We start from the raw sequence: 21584 nt of genomic DNA, 5'->3' as shown, positions 1-21584 counted from the left end.
AAAAATCATCCCAAATGAAACATAAATTTATATTGCATCCCAATGCTCTGAAACGGGCTTTTTTTCCCTGAATGTAATCTCGGTAAATTCACTTTCTTGCACAACTCCAACCTTCAACATTCTTTTTATCTCCTTTATCTTTTCCAATAAAAAAAGTAAACTATTTATATATTAAAAAAAGTTTAGATTCTATGAACATACAAGACAATTATATGAAAAGACCTATGTTGCACCGATACGGATACAGCGACACGGATACGACACGATACAGATACGGGACACGTCAATTCTTAAAAATATGGGATATGGATACGACGCGGATATGACATTATAAAATATAAATTATACCTAAAAATTAATAAATTAATCAAAGCGTAATATTTTAAATGACAAAAAAATTGAAAGCAACATCATTTGTTGCATTGTATCTTATAATATCGAAATAAAAGCATTAAATATTTAAATATCTAGTACTGTAGTACAAAAACAAAAATCAAAACATAAATTGTCCAGCACTAGAAGTTTTAAGTAAATTAAACCACATGAATTTAAAACACGAAAAATTTTAACCTGCACCCTAACAGGATTCGACCTATAAGAGTTGTTTTAAAGCTTTCTATAGCTTCTCAGTGCCACTTCATACCATTTGGTACCTCTCAGTACCGAGCGGTACTGAGCATTGATATTAAGCATGATACCGAGCATTGCGGAGAAGCACTAAGCGGTACCGAGTTCCGATACCGAGAGGTACTGAGTTTCGATACCGAGCAATACCGAGCGGTACCAAATATCAAGCGTTGAGGAGAGGTACCGAGCAATACCGAGCTCCGGCTCTGTTTTTTTTTTTTTTTTTTTTTTTTTTTTTTTTTTTTTTTTTTTTAATAGAACACGCGTATCTGCTACGTGTGTCGGGTCAAATTTAAATAATATTTTAATTGGCAATGCCAAAGCCGTATCTGACCCGTATCTGTGCCGTATCGGAGGCATATCCATATCCGACACGTATCCGATACAACATGCCTCATAAATAGGAGTATCCGTGCTACATAGGAAAAGACTAAAATATTAAGACAAAATTAATTTTCTTAAGACAATATATTACCATGTACAAGACACTTATACCAAGAATAATGTGTACAAACAAATAAGATACCATTTTATTGCCAAAGTGAGCACTCCTACGCATGTACAGCACCTCATTAATCCATCACTGCAGGTCTTAAAAACAAGTAGAAATCTCTACTACAACAATAACATTTACAGTGGAATCATAACAAAATATAGCACCAGTGCAAAGTCTTGGATTTCCTGTAGCATTTTTGCAACAAATCCAATTCACCAGGAGAGATAAGTAGAAAATATCCAACTTTTAGATATAAACATGAACTAACTAATAAAACAGGTGAGGAAGGTGCCTGCAGTGACTCTGCATCAATGGTTCAGGTATCATTCAACTTCAACTTATCTCTCCAGCTTCGCAAATTTTAGGTTTCATTTAAGACAGCTTTTTTACTGCTTCCTAAAACGGCTTTCTCGTACAAAAAGGAGAATTTTTGTACTAAAACGTTACATTGAGAAGTAACAAGAAAGCCGTCCCAAATGAAGCATTAATCTTCTACTTCAACAAGCCGACCGCAGACCCACTTTCGCCTTTTTGTGGAACCTATATTGGAATCACTTGGCTTTCTCGAGACTAAATCAGTCCTATCTGTTCGATCTAACTCAATTCTATTAGGATGGTAAGGTGGAAGATGGTTTTGATATGCCTCAGAACCTTCCTCAACTTCTATTCCATACCTCGTTTGGTATTCCTTAATGGCATCGCTATTCTCAGTGGAAGACAGATTATGGAATCCATTCACTTGGTTTATCGCTGTAATTGTATTGTTCTGCGACTCGACTACACTTTCTTGTGGCATTAAGCGTCTACTCTCAATGCTTCTAAGTGATAAGTTTGCCTCAGCAATCAGCTTCCTGGTTTCCAAAAGTGAAGCTTTTGCAAGTGGGCTCTTCAGTGCAGCTACCTCAAGAGCTTTTGCAGCTCTCTCAGCTTCAGCGATCAGTAGCCTGAACAACCAATGGAAAATAAGCTTATGATAGAAAAATTAGCATTGTAACAACAACAACAACAACATCAAGTCTTTATCCCACTACATGGGGTCGGCTACATTAATCATTTTTCTCCATTGTGTCCTATTAAAAATCAAATTCTCATTTAAATCTAATAAAGAAAGATCATTTCTAATATTTTCTAACAAAGTCTTTTTAGGTATACCTCTACCTTTCTTAACATAAGTCAAATCTAATACCTCTACTTTCCTAACCGGGTCATCGGAAGGCCGGCGTTTTATGCGCCCAAACCATCTAAGACGACTCTCTCTAATCTTATCTTCTACTAGAGCCACTCCAACCTTTTCACGTATATGCTCATTTCGTATCTTATCTCTAAGAGTAAAACCACTCATCCACCTGAACATCCTCATCTCTATCACAAACTAGCATTGTACAAAAGCATAAAAATACATACAGGAAGAAGTTAAGGCATGTTAAGAAGGTTTGGTCGGGTAATAAGTAAAACATACTTGGCCCTCATTGTGGCTTCTATTTTCTTGCTTTCCATTTCTGCTCTTTCTGCTTTAATTTTCTTGAGCAACTCGAACTTGGCACTGGACATTGGATCCTTGTAGGAAGGGGCAGAGTTTTTTCTTTTCTTATATGTTACTTGCTTGAAGCTCTTTAGTTCCATGTTCAATTGAGTAGTCTGTTCAGGTTTCTTCTTCATCGAAACGCCTTTTTCAGTCGAAGTTTCTCCAGTTGGTTTTCTCCTGGGCTTCTTTTCTGATCCAGTTACTGTACCATGATACTTGATCAATGCAGTATGAACTCGATTACGATATTCCTGATATATGGAGAGAAGATTAGAAAATCACCAAAGAATTTTGGTAATTTGCAAGGGGAAAGAATTAAAATGGGAGTTTCAAGGTTGGTTTCTTACAGGATCAGCCCATTTGGCAGTGATAGCCTCCGAGATCTTCCGCCGCTGCTCGAGAGATTTGGGCGCCCTCTTACTGCCTTTTGGCCTAGGCATTGATTTCCTCTTCTCAATGCTCTCCAACCACATCTGCTTCAGTTGTTCTCCTATAACCTTATAGGAATCCCATAGTAGCTCAACCTCACCAGCATAACCCTTCCTTGATGCTTCTGCAATCAGGTTTTGCCATTCAAATATACATCTGTCTTGAACCATCAAAATTCCGCGCCGTCTTTGCCAACCCTGCCTCACCCCTACTGCAATTTTCTTCTTTGTTTCATCACTAAAAGGTGATAAAAAAAGAATACATAAAATCAAAGTGTATTGTCATATAAGACTTATAAATTCAATCAATAGAAAAGCTCCAATAAAGGTTTCATTTTCATGACACATTTATACTAGAAAGATTACAAAACATTAAGCCTTCGTTTGGGACGACTTTCTTATTGCTTCTTAAAGCAACTTTCATGTACAAAGATTTTAATTTTTTTCTAAAAAATTGCTTTAAGAAGCAGTAAGAAAGCCACCCCAAACGAAGCCTAAGATACCATCTCAGATAATGTATCATGTTGAAAAGGACTGATAACAAGCAGATCATAGCTAAATTAACCTCATTTCATCATTTCTGTTTAAAAAATCTATCATAAGGAGGGGCAGTTCCACATATGGTTTGATATTTGACTAGGATGTACAAATTGTTTTACTTCCTTGCTAAAGCCGAGATAACTATTGATCTAATTTCTTAATTTTGCAATATTTCAAATAATTATCTTAAATTTCTTGGAGCTTTTATCTATAAAGAAGAATAGTTGTAGAAAGCCTAAAGCCAGTGATGTACCATAATGTTTGCTGTAAAGAATATACAAGTTGTCTGGAGGCTTCCTAATGTAGCACAGTTAACGGTCTAGGTTTCACAAATACAATTTAGAATAAGATGTAATAAAAACACAAAAGATTACAATATGTGGGGCTACCAACTCCTAACTTTCACAAAACTAGGTCATTTTTAATTTAAAAAATAACAAACGCACTTCTTTTGTTTCAAATAATAATTTAATAGTCTCCAAAATCTGAAGTCTTAGAAAAAAAATGTTAAGAGATAGAAGATTTTAGTGCAATCAAGAATTAGACTACGAAAGAATTTATCATGTTTTACACTTAACAAAATTTCAATGACACACACAATAAATATTAAAAAAATTAATAGCACAAATAAGGCAATAAATCACCCAAAAAGAAGATCCTCGCCTCACTTTGGTATAAGGAGACTTGCCCGGAAGTAATTTTCAAAACCAACGTAGCACTCAATAAATAGTTAAATACACATCTAACCAGCATAAATGCAGTAATCAAGGAAAAATAAAATTTATTTTAATATCAATGTTCAATAATTTTTATATGTTTTTGATGGGTGAGTGATTAAAATTTGCTTTACTGACTAAATTGAGAAGAATGGAAATGTTTAATGGTTCAAATAAAAAAGAGTCAATAAAGTATTGAGTTTGAGTTACTCTATCAGAAGACAGAGAGGAGAGCACAAATAAAAGAGACTGAAGTTTATAGTGGTTCGATTCACACACTACGCACTCTTCATAGCAAGCCATGCAAATATTCCACAATGACAACAAAAGAAGAGTATAGCAATAATATTATGGAATGACTAGAGAGTTTTCTCGAAAGTGCTGAGAGGAAAAGAGAGTAGAAGCCATGAATTTTCATCAAAGAAGAGTTACACTTGAGAGAAACGTACATAATACAATAGTTACAATAGACAAGAAGAGTATGGCATATGATGGCACTCAAGCCTTCAACAAAGCTTTGAATGGCATTTTCAAAGTACTAAGCACAATGCGTTCATAAGGGCTCTTTTTTTGCTTCAATGTTCAAAATGCAAACCAAGGGTGTTCATGAGGCATATATCATATACACGTATTTATTATTATTATTATTATTATTATTATTATTATTATATATATATAAAGTTATTTACTTAACTAAACTTAAATCACATCGAATACTTTTTTAGCAAATACAATGATACTTTCAACAATAATAATTTATAATTGTTCAAAATCTGAAGAAAAATAATCAAATATATAAATAATAGAAATAATGAATTGATTTAGGAATAACTAAAAATTAAGAATAACTTGTGAGATGGATTTACCAACTAGAGATTGAGAGACAGAGAGAGTGTGAGTTAGAAGCTACTAATGCCAACAACCAAACTACTAAAGCCAACCACCAAGAAGCAGCTGGATGAATGAAGAACTAATGAACAATGATTTAATGATTACCAAAAACAGTGAAAAGAAACAAATGATTGTGCCAGATTATTGTGGTAGGTGTTGAAACATCCCATGAAATATAAATCAGGATTCTACTCTATATGCAACATATGCGATTTGCTGCATGATTGCACCTCATAAGCACATGATGCACAGGTGCGCTTTTAACAACATTTTCATTGATCAGAAGATTCTAATAGACTCTAAGATGTATATTAAATGTCACCATCAACCTTTGATAGAGGCTTAAATATTAATAATAAGGAAAGAGGAATACTTAGAGAGTTAAAAGAGGAAATATGAGGAAATGCTTCGGAATCCATGGCACAACCCACCTCCCTAGTGACTTTGTTGCAGCAGTGTTTCCCCAAAATAAGGCCATGTTGGTGATACTAGACCAACTAAAGAAGGGGTACTATTTATAACCCAATAATAAACCAAAATAGTTAAATTCATGGAACCCTCAAAATATTTAATAAGAAATTGTAAGTACTATTCCTCCATGTAAGGAAATTCAAGAAGAAAACGCCACCCGATACTATAGTAATCATAAAAGAAGGCCTCAGTATTGTATCAATCAACAATGTATAAGGCTCTCAAAGTATAGCAATCCTAGGTAATAAGGAATCTCAACATTGAAGCAATTAAAGGATACTACAGCAATCTAAGGCAATAAGGAATCTCAACATTGCAGCAATTAAAGGATATTATAGCATTCATCGAGTACTGTAATAATCAACAGTTACTATAACAATCAAAGACTTTCTTGAGGATCCAGAATTATAATAAAGTTAGCAAAACTATGATAATCAAAGACATCCTGGTTTGCATCATTCTAATTGACTTGGAAAATTTTGGCTCCGGTGAATTAAAGATTGGATATTTATCATGCAAATCTAGCAAAGTTGATATGCTTCCAACAAGGTAGCCCATGAATCGTCACAAATAAACCTTTCATCCCAAGATACAAGAAACCTGTGGCACTCACTAATAATTGTGAAAAAATTCATGTACAAAAGATGACTTCAAGAACAAAAAGATTGGACTAGTCTAGTAAAGAGATGGATGTGAATTTGCAATGAGAAAATCAAAAGAGAGACGAATCCACAATACTAGCAAGAGGTTCATGAAATAAGCTTAAATTAGATACAATGATGCTTAGAATACTACCATAGCTTTCAAATTTTCTATTTCAGAAGTATTCATCCCAATGTATTGTATGGTAGGGGTGTAAGTGAACCGAACTGGCTCGCGAGTTGGCTCGAGCTCGACTCGTTTATGGGCTCTCGAGCCAAGCTTATCGAGCTCACGAGTCGAGCTCGAGCTCAAACTCGAGCTCGTTTATTAAACGAGCTCGAGTTCGAGCTTGAGCCTGCTCGAATAAATATTAAATTTACATTATTTTTTTAATCCGGTCTAAAATATTATTAACATGAAAAAAAATATTTTCTAATCCCGCCTAAAATATGCTGGGCTCGAGGTGTTGCAGCTCGCATACCGAAGTTGCACTAGGCTCCAAGACGAAGTGATAGATGGATGCCTGGATTTGAATTTTAAGAGAGAGGCATTAGTTCTCTTGAGCATTAATGTATTTAATATTAGTTCTCTGGCTTTGGGCGGGTGGGAGAAAAGACTGAAAAGTTGAATCCAAATTTCGGGAATCAGGTGAGGGGGAGAAAAGCTTATTTTGGCGTAAGTTTTAATATTAAATAATGAAGTATTAAATGTACCGCAGCAAACATTTAATATTAAAGCTGAATTCAGACTTTGGGAATCGAGCAGGCGGGGCTCGCTTGCAGGAAGCCCTACGCTGGCTCGTCGAGCCGCTCGAGGCTCGTCGAGCCGCTCGATAAGCTTGCTTGCAGTCCAACGAGTCGAGCTCGAGCTCATCTTCTGAGCTTGACTCGAGCTCGAGCTCGAGTTTGAGCTGATTACCTGACCGACGAGCCGATCTCGATAAGAGCCAAAACTCGACTAGACTCGACTCGTTTACAACCCTATTGTATGGTCTTAGAAGACCCATCTTTCTTATAGTTGATATATTAGAATCCTCACAAGAAGCATTTAAAATTTTAAATGTACCATTACACTATCATCTATTTTAATTCAACCCGCACTTATTCACAACAACAGTATACTTATAATTATTATTGTTAAATGGTAGAAAATTTGTAATGGTAGAGTGTTTAATATCTTAACTTTATACAAATATCTGACAAGCACAGATAGAAGTTTGTAAAAGATACTAGAATTTTTTAAATGGAAAACTCAAAAATAAAAAAACACAAGGTCTGGCCCAGTTGAATGAATTCACTAAATAATAGAAGATAAGAGAATTCTCCCTTCCTCACAATGGAAGAAGTTAGGATTATACACAATTACGAATAATTATATGATCTTTGTTGTAAATATTTAAAAAATGGGATATTACAAGCAGACAAAATAGTCAAGTGACAATAGTCAGATAATAAAAATTTGATAATAGTAGAGGTGATTTCTGATGGTGGCCATCAGAGGTGATCTCCAAAAAATCAATAGAGTTCTTTAATTCTCTTATCTCTTAACCCTCAGCCCCGCGCAAAGAATAGAGCCCTATTTATGATTTTTAGAGTATTTGGGTAAATTGACCATAATCCAAGACACTCCATCAAATGATCTATATTGATACCCTTTGTTCATAGATCATTCATATATATCATTGGAGTGTCTTAATGAATTCACAATAAAAAAATATAAGGCCGGTAAGATTCATCTCGTCGAGATGCTTGATTTAACTATAAGCAAATAAGATTTAGAAACTATTTGGAGACACCCTTGATTAATATTCATGAGTTTTCAAATATGCTTCAATTGCTTAATTTGGGTTCATACGGAGTCGGATCAAATCATTTTTTGTGTTGATGAGTTCATCTTATCGAAACATTCAATTTGACTGTCTGCTAAAATCGGAGTTTATATGGCTTTGAATTTAATTCTAAAGTTTCTAATTCAAATATTTCCTTGAGATTTGTGTTGATCAATTGAATTTTTAGGAGACATGTCATTCAAATCAACAATCAGGTTTTTTTTGTGAATCTCTTCAAGCAAACCAAATAAATTATGCAAATAATGCAAAGCATAGGAAACAAATAATAAAAATACTATAAAATTGATAAGTGTCATGAGGAATACTAACAATAATTTATAATTTAATCATATATGATGATATGATAAAAAAATATTAAAACATACAACATAAATATGAAAAGTCCATTTAGATAAATAAACTGCTTAAAGAAAGCTAACCTAAATTGCTTAAAAATTAATATAGATGGTCTACACACTTTCCTCCCGAAGTCACTTTTTATGAATTTTTATGAAAATCATGAACCAAAAACATAATCAATTTCAGTTTTAGTAGTGGAGATAAGTGAGAAATTCCATCAGGAATTAAATATTTTTGTTCAATTGCCTTACCAACTTTAGTAGGAAAGATTCATTCACATCCAAAGTCAAGATTTAATTTAAATAATATTATTCATGGTCATAAATAAAATGACTAAGCTATCAAATTTATTCATTTATAAATCGAGTAATTATAAGTGTTCAAGCTTGTTCGATTAGTTAATTAAACGATCATGAAACACAACAACAAGATCAAGCCTTTATCCAACTACGTGAGGTCGGCTACATAAATATTGTTTCCATTGTATCTTGTTAAGAGTCAAATTCTCATTTAAATCTAATAGAGAAAGATTATAATATTTCTAGCCAAGTCTTTTTAGTTCTACCTCTACCTTTCTTAACATAGGCCAAATCTAATTAAGTTGAGCCATGAGTAGCTCGTTCAATGTATTGGTTAGTACCACTTAAGTGTCATTTTTATAACCACCAAAAATTAATTCCACATAATTTCCAAGATATGGTAAAAACCATAAATTTTGACTCTCCTAACATATAAACCGATGTAACACATCATATGGATGAAGATAATCAAGATAAAAGTTCAATTATAAGAGTTAAGACAAAAGCCCAAGAAAATAAAAAAAATGCTCAATTACAAGAGCCCAATAATGAGCCCATTGATTTAAATATAATTTATATTTTATTTTTTATCGAAAAACTTGTATGGCCAACCATGAAATGATTAGGCAAGGATAAGGCATTAAAAAAATGGATAAATGGAAATCCTTTTTATTATGCACCAACCCCTTCCTTTTTTTCTTTTTTTTCTCTAAAAATTAGTCTCGTAATGCCTATAAATATGGGTTGTTATGAATTGTAATTTTTAATTTTGGAATTAAATAATTTTGTAAATAAGTTCTATCCATTTGTTTTGTGCTTGATGGCTTCAAGTGTGTGCCTCTTCTTTGGTGAGATTAGATAGTTATCATTATTTCTTTTATGTTACTTACAAATCCTCTTAAATACCTACTCTAAATCATTCACAACTCTTCATCCATTTCATAAGCATCCCCTAAGAGTAATAAACAAACAATCAAGATCATAAAATCATTCTAAACACTTTCACATAGTCAATGGCCCAAATAGGAAACACTTAGACCTAGTCTTATTCCCTACACTTCAACATTATCTTAAACTCCACCAAACCCTACCATCAACTTAAGATCATAAATTCACATCCAAATCTAACATTTCACCATCATTTATAGTCATTAATGTCACATAAAGGTCACTTTCTAAAGTGATTTTTCAAATCAGCTCAAATTAGACTAGTCTTAGTAGTTCTATTAATATACCCCTCTAAACCTCATATCATTCCATCATAAACTCCATAACACTTCTACAAATATCAAATTAAAGATCCATAGCATTTTCTAGCATTTAATCTCACCAAAAGGTTACCCACCACCATCATAAACAGCAAGAATCAATTTTAAGTTTCTTAGTTTCAATGCGAATATCCTCGTAAAAAGAAATCCAAGAGGTGGTAAAGTCAATGCATAGGACAATAGCAAAAATATGAAATAAGGACCCCAAGACTATGTAATCAATGATATATAAGTCTTCAGAGAATGTAGGAATATGCTATGATAAGGAATCCCAGTACTATAGAAATTAAAAGGACAGACAGCGGATATTATAGCGACAAGAATTAGGTGGTAGTAGTTGGAAATGGAAAGTATTGAAAACTATGGTAGTAATTAGCTTGTCAAAAGAGAAAGGACAAAACAAGATTGTGGTGATGAAGGCTACAACTGTGAGAAAATTAGAAGGAATAGAAAGAACGTAGCAATAAAGGTTCAAAGATTACGACAATGCAACAATGAAAGTTATAGCTTTGGAGTACAAAAAAAAAGTAAAGTCTAAAGCTTTCATATCACGAAAAAAACTAAAGAAAATTGGTCGAGTTTATTTTATTATTTATATTAAATTTATACAAACTTAGAACCTTTAGCAGGATATATATAAATTTCAAGAAATGAAAATTAACCGCATAATTAATTACAATTAGAATAACCCATGGATTGAATAGGTGACAGCAATGCTCTCATGGATCAATAAGATGGCAATGGAAGAATTAGAAAAGAGGGAGAGAATCGGGATGGCATGGAGAGCTCGTGGGTTGGACACCCAAGCAGAAGTGGTATTCACATGCAGGAGCAAGAGCGTGGGCATTTCATGACCACAGGAGAAGGAGCTGGCGGCATTTAAAGCAGTTGGATCTTTTCATATCTAGCAATCAATGGATACTCTTAGGATCCAGCATTATAGTAAATCAGCGGATTCCCAATTGCACACTTCCAAATAGTAAAAAGCATGTCAAGATTCAGTTCATAGAAAGATTGCCTGAATTTAAGATAATATTCTACTGAAAATCAACTCGCTTTCCATAATTTATTCTTGTCTTTAACACCAGTTCTTAAATTCATACAATTCCCTAGGTTTTAATCTAAACAATAAATTAATAAATAAAACAAGTCAACGAGCTTTAAAAAGTTCATGTGGGCGTGCCATATATGGCCAAAGGAGGACCAATGACATTTAACATAAAGAGAAGAGTACTAGAAGGGGAGGTATGGTTTCCACAGTGGGTGCTTTTGATACAATCAAGAATTATCATTCTATGTTTTTTTCATTTTTCTATGTTTGGATGTTTTTATTTTTCTATGTTTTGAACTCTATGTAATTTGGACTCTATGTTTCTTTTTATTTATATTACCCTATGATGGAAAACCACTCATGATCATACTTGAGTTTGGTACTTTTAGGTAGTTTCACTCCATTTGGTATTCTTTGTCCCTCAAATTCCCTGCTACTGTTTGATTTCCCCATATGCTTGTTTGGACTTCCCATGGGGGCTGTTTGGTTTCCCAATGTAGTTGTTTAGTTTCCCTACTATTTTCTTGGTTTCCCTACTGCTAGATACTCATTTTCCCTACTATTTTCTTGGTTTTCATGTCGTTAGAAGCTCAGTTTCTTCCCCTTGTTGATCCCTGTGTTACTTGCTTTGACCTCTCCATGTATGGGCTGATTTGGAGGAGTTTTAGTAGCTGTTTTGGTAGCACATTTATGTGGGATATTAAATGTTATTTCCCCTTCTTTCTATTATAAATAGTAGCTGAATTGTTATTGGAAAGGGTTGTTGTTTGGCGAATACAAGTTCAAACCCGAGGGTTTATGTAAAACCCGCAAAAATGCCGTTTTAGGCTTCGCACACTTTTCGATGCATCGCGACGAGTTTTAAGTGAAAATTTAAAAGTCGTCAGAATTCAACACAATAAATTTTATAAAATAGTGCGCAAAATTCTGAGCAAAACGATGTATAGAACCCATATCGAATTTTATGTATCTTGGGAGTTAAAATTTCCGGAAAGCTCTTAATGACAACTTTGCCCTTGATGTCATTTGAATAGGTATGAGTTTTAAGTGAGGGCTTTTAGATCATTATGCATTTAAAGAGAGCATTCCGCTCTTATTAGGGGACCAAAATGTTTCAGTCCCCCATTCGTTCTTGCAGCCCGAACCGAGCGGAGAGGAGAAGGTGTCGGATAGGAGAGGCGACGGGAGAGCTTGGGAGTGAATTCCTTCGGCCGTTCGTGGAGGAGCTTGTAGGGAAAACTAAGGGAAGGCTAATGCAAGTGATTTGCAAGAGTTTTCTCTTCTTTTCCTTGAGTTTTCTCTAAGGAATGAAAGTTAGGGTTTTGAGAAAACTTGAGTTTTCTTTGAGATAAGTCTAGTGAAGGGTGAGGGGATGTTTTTAAACCTAAGAATGAGTTGTTTTCATGAAAGTTGTGAATTTTGGAAATTAGGATTTCACTCAAAGTTGTTTTTCTTTGGAGATGCCTTCATAACAGTAGTTCCTAATGACATAAGAGACCCTCTAATTGAAAAATAATGCAAGGTTGATGAAAATTTTAAGTTTTGGAATTTATGATTTTTCCCTAATCATAAAAGTTTTTAGTCTTATGGTTCCAAATGGTTTTGGAAAGAATTTTAGAGACAAATTTAGGGCTTTCACATGAAATACAAGTTTTTCTAAATTTTGGTTTAATTTATTCCAAAAATTAATTTTATTTTAATTATATTTTGAGTGGAGGAAGAGATATTGCATGCATAAAATCTAAGATTTTGACTAAATCCTAATTGAGAGAGAATGGGAATGAGAGATTTCATGAAATGGTGGGAGGGATTTAATTTGAAAATATAGACATGACATAAGGTTGAGCTCTTTATTATCATAGATTAAGAGTTTAGGAAATTATGTGGGGACTAGTTATACTTACACATTGTGTATGTCTCTTTTAGATATTGAACGTATGGAGGAAAGGGTTTGATTGGACAACCGGAAGTGGTGCACAAGTTATGGTAGGTGAAATGGACTTCTTTTAAATTTAGAAAATCTTTTTACATGTAAATATATAGAAATGACATTTTCTTTTTTATGCTCTTTATGATATTATTATGACTAGTATGTTTCCTTATTTAAGCTTATGATCACTTTATGCAAGAGTAAAGTCTTTTTTATGAAATTTTTAGAACTCATTAAATGAATCTCATGCTTCTTTATTTACATGTACTACACATGTCTTCTCTTTACATGCAAATATACACATGAGTATAGCAAACATGTATATCTTTATGAAAACATACACTTGAATAGTTTACATAAGCCTCTCTTATGAATATGTAAGTATTATGTGCATGTGCATGTTGACGCGGAAGTATCAAATAGTAAAGGAGCTCTTTTGAGCAATAGTAAATGAGGCTCTTATGAGCCAAATGGTAAATGAGGTTCTTTTGAACCAAATAGGAATGGTCAATTTTATGTACCTGATCAGTACAAGTGATACTTCCGAGACGGGTGCTTTATATATATAGAGATATTATGAACAATGTATATTTATGTTATATGCATTTGAGGCATGAATGTTTTAAAAGGAAGAATGGAAAGATTATGAAATGAATAAGAATTTAAAGGTTGTAGTAAGGACAAAACAAATGTGATAATATGTTGATTATTCCTTTATTAAGATATTAAAGCATGCTGTAGTTTTCTTTTCTTGAACCTAAATTTATTTGAATGTCATTTACACCTATTGAGTTGTGACTCACCCATGTTATGGGACACTTTTCAGGAGGATCTGGTAAGGGATAATGACGGATAGACCTCCCCTCACGTACCGTCGTAAGGAGACGATGGGCGACAGGTTTTGTTTTGTTTTGTTTTTATGTTTTGAGATAGAAGGATTTAGAGATGTTATGTAAGGAAATGATTTTGAACACCTTTTATATTTTGAAAGCTTTATGTTATAATTGTTTTGTTGATGGATGAATAGAAAGAAAATTTTCTCTTGATTTATTTTAGTAGCTCTTTCTTATGATATGAAGATGTTGTGTATATTGAAATGCGAAAGTTATTATTTCCTACTGTCCGACATTCGTTCCCGCCTCGCACTTGCGAGCTAACCGGGCCGGGTCGGGACAGTGTCTTCCTAGCTTGCAAGCTAGCATCTTCTTAATCCTTGCTATTCTTCCCGATCTTCTCTCTACTTCTCTCCACGACCCTTCCACATGTATCTTTCTTCTCCAAAAAATTGTGAGCTGAACCGAGTTGTTGAGCTCAGTTTTGTTGGTATTTTGCTAGAGGAGCATTGGTTCAATTGGATCTAAATTTTTGTGGCGAACCACTGGTTTGAGTTTTCTTTTGAGCACATTTTTCCATTTTCATGATTTGCATGTAAGGTGACCTTTTAAGGTTGTTCTGGGGGTATTTTAATATAGTTGTTTGATTATTTCTTATGTTTTTCTAACAATTTTCTAAGTTTTTTTTTCCTACTTAGTTTCTAATACTTGTGTTTGTTTATGTTATATTGAATGACAGTTTTTCATTTGCAGTCTTAGTGCTAACCTACTTGTTTTAGAACCTAGATTGCATCAATTTGGTATTAGAGACTTAGGTCGCATCAATTTGGTATCAGAGTTTTAGATTGTTGTGTGAGTTTTCCTTTCTCTTTTAAAAATAAAAATAAAAAAAAGATAGTACTACAGCCTAATGCTAGTCCTTTGAAAATGAATGGTATAAAATTAACTCTTTAATACCTCAATTTTTCAAATTGTCAAACAAATATTAAAATTCACAATAAAATTACAACTAATATTTTTGCTTTTGATTAAACAAATTCTCAATGATTTAACTATGGCATGGACAACTAAACATGTTCAATAGTTCAAAAAAATGACAGGCATTAATTTTGTAAATATGTAAATTTTAGGTGTTATGCATATAATTCACCCATAATTATATTTTATTATGGCCATGTATAAGCCATATTTGAGGCGTAATACATGCTACTTTCCTACGTTGCACGCCATATACAGATAAAAGGTTAAGAAAGTAACTTCAGCAAAGTGCCAAAAATGGAAATGGTTTCCACCAAAACAAAAGCATTGTCAAGGCATTTGCTGATCTAAAATTAGCTAGAGACCTCCAACAAGAATTTGTCGAAGTGTCTACCTTTCACCATTTCTTCTATCAAGCGCTAGAGCATAAAAAATAAAATAAAATACAAAAGTTTTTCCAGCATAAGATTCATAATAGCAGGCCCAGATGTTACAATCTAGAATGATCACATTAAATTCGAAGTATTCCAGCCTAGTGCTAGTCCTTTGAAAATGACTGGTACTACAAAAAAGAATTAAAAAGATAAAATGACCTCTTTCTCAGAGCTTTCAATAACAATTTCATATTTCAGATGGTTGAGTAACGCATTTCTTTTTTATCCATAATAGCAGAAACAATATAAGACAATATGTCATTTACATTTAAATAATAGAATCAAAGTAACTCACCTCTGAGCATGCCCCAAGTTCATCAACTTCCTTTTGACCTGCAAATTGAACTCTTTAGAATTTATGAAGCTATATAGTTCACAAAATGAATATTATACTAAAACCACTTTTTTTTTCTCTCGATAGGATATAGCGGATAATACTGAAATAACAAATGGAAAATTTTTATGCATAAATCCATATTTGTGAGGCATGCAAACTTATAAGAAAAATCTCAAGACAGATCCCCAGATTATACGTGTGTGGCCAATTTAGTCCAAAAGTATTATGTTGCACTAATTTACTACTTTGACCGTAGAAAATTGATAAAAAATTGTGCCTCATATTATAATTGGGATATAAAATTGATTCTAATTTAGTCTCTCGACTATACAAAATTAATCTCGATTTAATTCCAAATGAACTTTTTTGGATCAATTTTGTATAGTCGATAAATTAAGTTAGAGCATGAAAGAAACAAGAGGCTCTTAATGTACGTCAATGATGGATCTATGGTCACTAATGCAACCTATGATGAAATACTCAATAAAAGCATGCAAAAATCAAAATCTGCAAGTTACTAACTCTTAAGTTTAGCAAAAAATCAATTGCTATTAATGTAAAAATAGCAAACACGGTTCTTTCATTCCAAATAACAACTTAGTGATTGCCAAATTTTAAAATTTCACAAGAAAATAGTGATTAAATATAAATTCCAACAATGATCAAGCTAGCACTAAAAAGGGGAAATCCAATATGTACTACACTTGACGAAGTTTCAATCAAATGCAAAATTAGAGACTAAAAAATTAAAATAAGAACAATGATAGAAACCACCAAGAAAAAAATGAGGCTTCACACCAATACGAAGAGACTCACCCCCGTCAAGTATATAATCACACCTATGAAGTGCTAGAAAAATACACATCCAACAAGACAACAAGAAAAGAATAGCGAAAAAAGAATAATTTTACAAATACTCAGTACCAATGAAATTTACATGCTTTAAGGATCCTATTTATAGCCTATAAAAAACCCAAGAAAAAATAACTTAATATAATTTATCAAGACTCTTTCAAATACAATAGGTTTTAATGAATCCTTCATGAATTCTAGTAGCAAAAATTTTCTATAAAAGTTTAGTTCCTAATTTGTAAAATCCATTTCACATGTTATATAAGGAACCATCAAATTAGCTGAAGAAATAACACAAAAATAAAGACCAACAGAACAAAAAATTAGCGGGAGCAATGATAACAGAGGTGGTGGGTAGCGAGAATAGATGAATATCAATAAGTAGAGTAACAAGAAAATAGGTGACTAGAATTGAGACGTACAGGGAGAAATGGAATAGCAAGAGGTAGAGGTGGCATGAATAGATGCAGAACTTTGATGGTAATCAAATAATCCTATGATTGTAGCAAACAAGAGCTCCTTAAGTTCATGCTTCCGCATCAATCTACCTAGCTTGTAAAAACTTTGGATCCAACAAATCCGGCATGTGAAACTTGTCAAGCAAATATGGGTGAAGTTGTTCAGCTTCTTGCAAGGTACCCCATGAAGACGAGTGGATCCATCTAGTAAGGTGTTGGATATGAATTCAAAGGAAGGGATGGAAAAAGAAAAGAATTCATAAAAATGGCAATAGTATCATAAAAAAAATCAAATTAGTTACATTAAAGTTTGGAATACTACCAAAATTTCTTAAAATTCCCAATTTATATCACAATGAGTTGTGAAATTGTATATGACCACTACTTTCTAGTAATTAATTTCTCAAAGATGTAGGAAGCCCTTCAAAAATCATTCATGCCATTACCTTATCACCTAATTTGAATTGTATGTACAATAGCAATAGAATTATAATTGTCAGTGTATTGTTAGCTTTTTGAAAAACTCTTCATGCAAATCATACAAATGATATGAAATAAGTAGTGAAATCACAAGAATGCCAGTATGTTTCCAAAGGATACTAATAATGACTAGTAACCTAGTATTATATGTAAGATACAAGTATTAAATGTCAATTTGGATAAACAACCTCATTGAAGAAAGCCATCCTTAATGGATTAAAAAACAGTGAAAATGATTTACAACCTTTCATGTACAACCGAACTTTAAAAAATCAAATTTTTGTTATATTTTTGCAATTAATACATTCATCAAAATATTGATTTGATTTAACTTCCTCCAGAATTCTTTATTCATAAATTTGTGAATCAACAAAATAAGAACTGAAATATAACATCAATCTCAGTTTGAGAAAGGAGAGATATATTCATCAGAAAATCTACCAGAAGTGAAATCAACTTCTTTAATTCATTTATCAACTTTTGTAGACATCAATCGTTCAGATTTAAGAATTAGTTTATCATTGCAACAGACAAGATTTATCCATAATATATTCAATATCTTTTAAAAATTCAGGTTTATATTCAGGAGTTTCAATTAAAAATTCAATTCAAATGTAAGTGTGCAATCAATTTCACACAGCAACTCAAAGTCTCAGTCAAGAAAAGATTAAATTTTTACTATTAAATATGAACGTAAGTTCAATTTCAGTTAATACAATTTCTACTTGAGTTTTAAAATTTTTGATCCATCACATACACGTTCAGTTACTAGTAGAGGTTTAGCTTCAGAATTCATCTCAATTTCAACTTCAAAATCAAATTCAAGTTGAAATTCTTGCTCGGGTATAGGCTCAGTTCATGAAAAAATCTGAACATAAGTACATATTCATTTTTAATACAATAAAATAGAAACGAGGTCACAAATTTGGGCTGCAATTATTATTCAAATGTAGATTCAGGAATATATATACTAATATAGTTAGAGGATGAGAAACCGATACAAGCAACAACAGGAGTTTTGATATAGTGCAAGTAAGGCTAATACGATATCTTTGATGAGCATTATTACTTAGATTTCATGGCAGCTACTGGCTAAAACAATATGCATTTTTCTTACATGACTTCACCTTGGGATCCTGCATTGCAAGTTTGGTTCTCTCTCGGATCTTTTGTAGAGTTTCTGACAGAAAAAATAACTCGCCAAGATAAGAAACCAAATTCTGCAAGTTAAAAAAAAATGTAAATTGCATTAAGATTTAAAGGGAAACTAAAGTTTATACCTGGGCTGTGTTTTCTTCCCTTGTTCCATGGAATATTCCCCTTGTTTGCCTTTGAAATCCTCATCCGTCTTAATGTCTCTCTCTCATCTAGCTGAGGACACTCAACTGAACATTGAGCCATTTGATTTTCAGGGTTAGAATCGAACCACAAACTAGAATCATCCATGAGGTTGCTTTCGGAATTTATAAAGCAATATGGTTCAACAGTAGCAACCGCTTTGATAAAATGTTTGCATTGCTTCTCAAGATACCACGATTTGAAATTTGAGTTTCCTGGTGATTGGAAGTTCAGCCGTACTGGCACTAAAACTTTTTCCTCACAAAAAATGGGAACACTCCGAGCAGATTTAAGAGAAAAAATATGTTTTCTCGTGGCTACACAAATATGACCATGAAAGGAAGCATTCGAAGCCACGGTAGCTGCACAAAATTAACATATAATTAGACAGCACCAAATATAAGTTTAAAAAACAAAAATGATGCCCATTACCACTATTGAATCCTCACACCAAGACGTTGAAAAGCAAAACTTTGGATGACATTGGGTTTTTATTAAAAAAAAATGATAAATGAATCAATAAAGGTTAGTAAAACTTTAACCATACCCAAAACTGTCGTCCCTAATAGATGAGAGAAAAAAAGATAGTTTTGGTGGATAACTAGTTTTGATGCACATGAAATACATTATTATAAGTAACTGTAACATCAAACAATAAACAGGAAAAGAACTACATTTGATTATTTGAACAAGGAAGAAAGAACCTTCAAATCATGAACATGTTAAGACAAGTTATTATATTGGGTTTAATTCCACGTCATATAATTAAAAACTATATTAGCATAAGCATAACAAATGGATGGCTCTTAACTAGAAATTTGGTTTGACCAATGGCATAATAAGCCAAACATTGATACCCTTTAGTTCAAGCTCCATGACACAAAAACCTTGCAAATTTATGGTAAGAAAACAAAAAATTAAGCCTTTCTATTCAAATAAACCACCCCTCTTGTTGAAGGATATCTTGTTGTTCAAAAAGATTAGCTAAAGTTAAAGTTAGCGCCAAAAAAACTGTAAAAGAATGACAACAACTAATAAACAGAAGAGTACATGATTAAGTTAGAATGAAAACAGTAACTATTCAACGAAGATGAGTCTTATCTAAGTTTTTATTCAAAATTATGCACTGAGAGTGCAAACTGCTTAAGATGGCAGGTGCAATTAGCTAATGAAACGCAAATGAAATGTAAACTAGCTTGCCTGACCAATTACATACACCTTAGACAAATGAAGGATGCCTAATCATAGCGCTTAACAGGCAAAAGATAAGAAAAATATCAAAGTCCATTCCTAATCCACCTCTTAACAAAATTTGCAAATTTTATTAATTTAAGTTTCATTTCCTGACATTTATAATGATTAAGATTCCATAGAACTTTTTCGTTGCATGGTAACTTAGCAGGAAAATTAACCAACAATCAACATTCAATTCTCTAAAATTTTTTTGAGTGGCATTTTAGCCAATAATTCTCAGATTTAGTGCCAATTGAAGAATGGCATTATCTACTCATGAGTCATACCAAAGCAAAAAATTTATGTCTGAGAAAGCATGCTCTTTCAAGTAGCATTTTAGCCAATAACTCTCAAATTTAGCGCCAACTAAAGAGCGGCATTGCCTACTCAAGAGTCATACCAATTACCAATGCAAAAAATTTATGCCAGAGAAAGAATGCTCTTTAATTTTAATTATTCAAGAAAGTTAATGTATATAGTCTATTTTTTTCAATTTATAACATTAAATACCCCAGCATCATTACCATAAGCCTTATCCCATAAATGGAAAAAAAGTTTTATGAACTCTACTTCTCCATTCATTCTTGTTGAGTATCATATGAAATGTTAATTCCAATCTACAAACATTTTTTGCACAATTTTTCGTTATTGTACCATTAGTTTATTATTGTTCTTCATATTTCTTTCATATAAACTTTATCGACTACCTTAACAGTGAACATATGCATTCCAAAATTGAAAGTAAATCAGGAACCGGAGCAGAGAATAGATAGACTGAAGAAGAAGAAGGAAAATATGGAATTATTATTTAAATGTAAAGGTGTGTACAGGATTCCTTAAATAGACAGAATAGGTAAAATAGTAATAATAGTTGGTACATGATAAAGTAAAGTTGTTCTATGCTAACATCCTCCCGCAAATTAATAATTCATGCTATGAATTGTTAATTTGGAGCGCAAATCTTTGAACCGGGCTGGAGCGAACGGTTTGCTCAAAATGTCCACGACTTGATCTTTTGAAGGAACGTGGTTGATGACGATGTTGCCGGAGTTGATGTGCTCACGGATGAAATGATAGTCGATTTCAATATGCTTTGTCCTGGCGTGAAAGACCGGATTCTTGGCAATGGCGATAGCCGATTGATTATCACAGTAGATCGGAGTTGGGAGGCTTTGCGGTAGGTGCAGTTCAGCTGCAAGACGTCACAGCCATATGACGTCCGAAGTGGCAGCTGACAGCGATCGGTATTCGGCTTCAGTGGAGGATTTGGCGACAGTGATCTGTTTCTTGACGGACCAGGAGATTAGATTTGGTCCCAAGAAGGTACAGAAACCGGAAACGGATTTGCGATCCGAGTGGTCGGAGGCCCAGTCGGCGTCGGTGTATGTGTGTAGATGCAAGTCTCCGGTGATTAAGGGAAGACCGAAATTGAGTGTTCCTTTAATGTAGCGAAGCAGCCTGGTTAGTGCTAGGTAGTCATGGTCTGTTGGAGTTTTCATGTGCTGACAAATGCGATTAGTAGAAAACGCAATGTCAGGACGAGTTATTGACAGATATTGAAGCGAGCCC

General features: G+C 33.3%; 1 protein-coding gene across 3 annotated transcripts; it reads right to left on the bottom strand.

The window, feature by feature from the left end:
- Positions 1-1133: 1133 nt before the first annotated feature.
- On the bottom strand, positions 1134-19169 carry LOC110107727. 3 transcript variants are annotated; one of them, XM_020838083.2, is made up of 6 exons: positions 18725-19169; positions 18572-18624; positions 15613-15650; positions 2996-3314; positions 2583-2899; positions 1134-2067 (listed from the first exon to the last, which is right to left on the bottom strand). In XM_020838083.2, exons 1-6 carry the CDS (start codon positions 18888-18890, stop codon positions 1608-1610), a joined length of 1353 nt encoding a protein of 450 aa, XP_020693742.1. In that variant the 5' UTR covers positions 18891-19169; the 3' UTR covers positions 1134-1607. The 3 variants fall into 3 exon arrangements, with proteins under 3 accessions (XP_020693742.1, XP_020693743.1, XP_028550441.1); XM_020838084.2 differs by having other exon boundaries at positions 18562-18624; positions 18725-18784; XM_028694608.1 differs by lacking the exon at positions 15613-15650 and having other exon boundaries at positions 18562-18624; positions 18725-18894.
- Positions 19170-21584: the final 2415 nt, after the last annotated feature.

This window comes from Dendrobium catenatum, unplaced genomic scaffold, assembly GCF_001605985.2.
Source record: "Dendrobium catenatum unplaced genomic scaffold, ASM160598v2 fragScaff_scaffold_506, whole genome shotgun sequence".
Lineage (NCBI taxonomy): Eukaryota > Viridiplantae > Streptophyta > Magnoliopsida > Asparagales > Orchidaceae > Dendrobium > Dendrobium catenatum.
Note: the sequence above shows the minus strand (reverse complement) of the source record. Positions and strands in the feature narration are given on the sequence as shown.

Excerpts from the sequence above, each read along its gene's own strand:
- LOC110107727 (XM_020838083.2), bottom strand. The coding sequence starts at position 18,890 with ATGGATGATTCTAGTTTGTGGTTCGATTCTAACCCTGAAAATCAAATG. Across the intron at positions 18,625-18,724 it reads GGGAAGAAAACACAGCCCAG|AAACTCTACAAAAGATCCGA; the intron begins GTATAAACTTTA and ends TTTTTCTGTCAG. Across the intron at positions 2,068-2,582 it reads GAAGCCACAATGAGGGCCAA|GCTACTGATCGCTGAAGCTG; the intron begins GTATGTTTTACT and ends TTGGTTGTTCAG.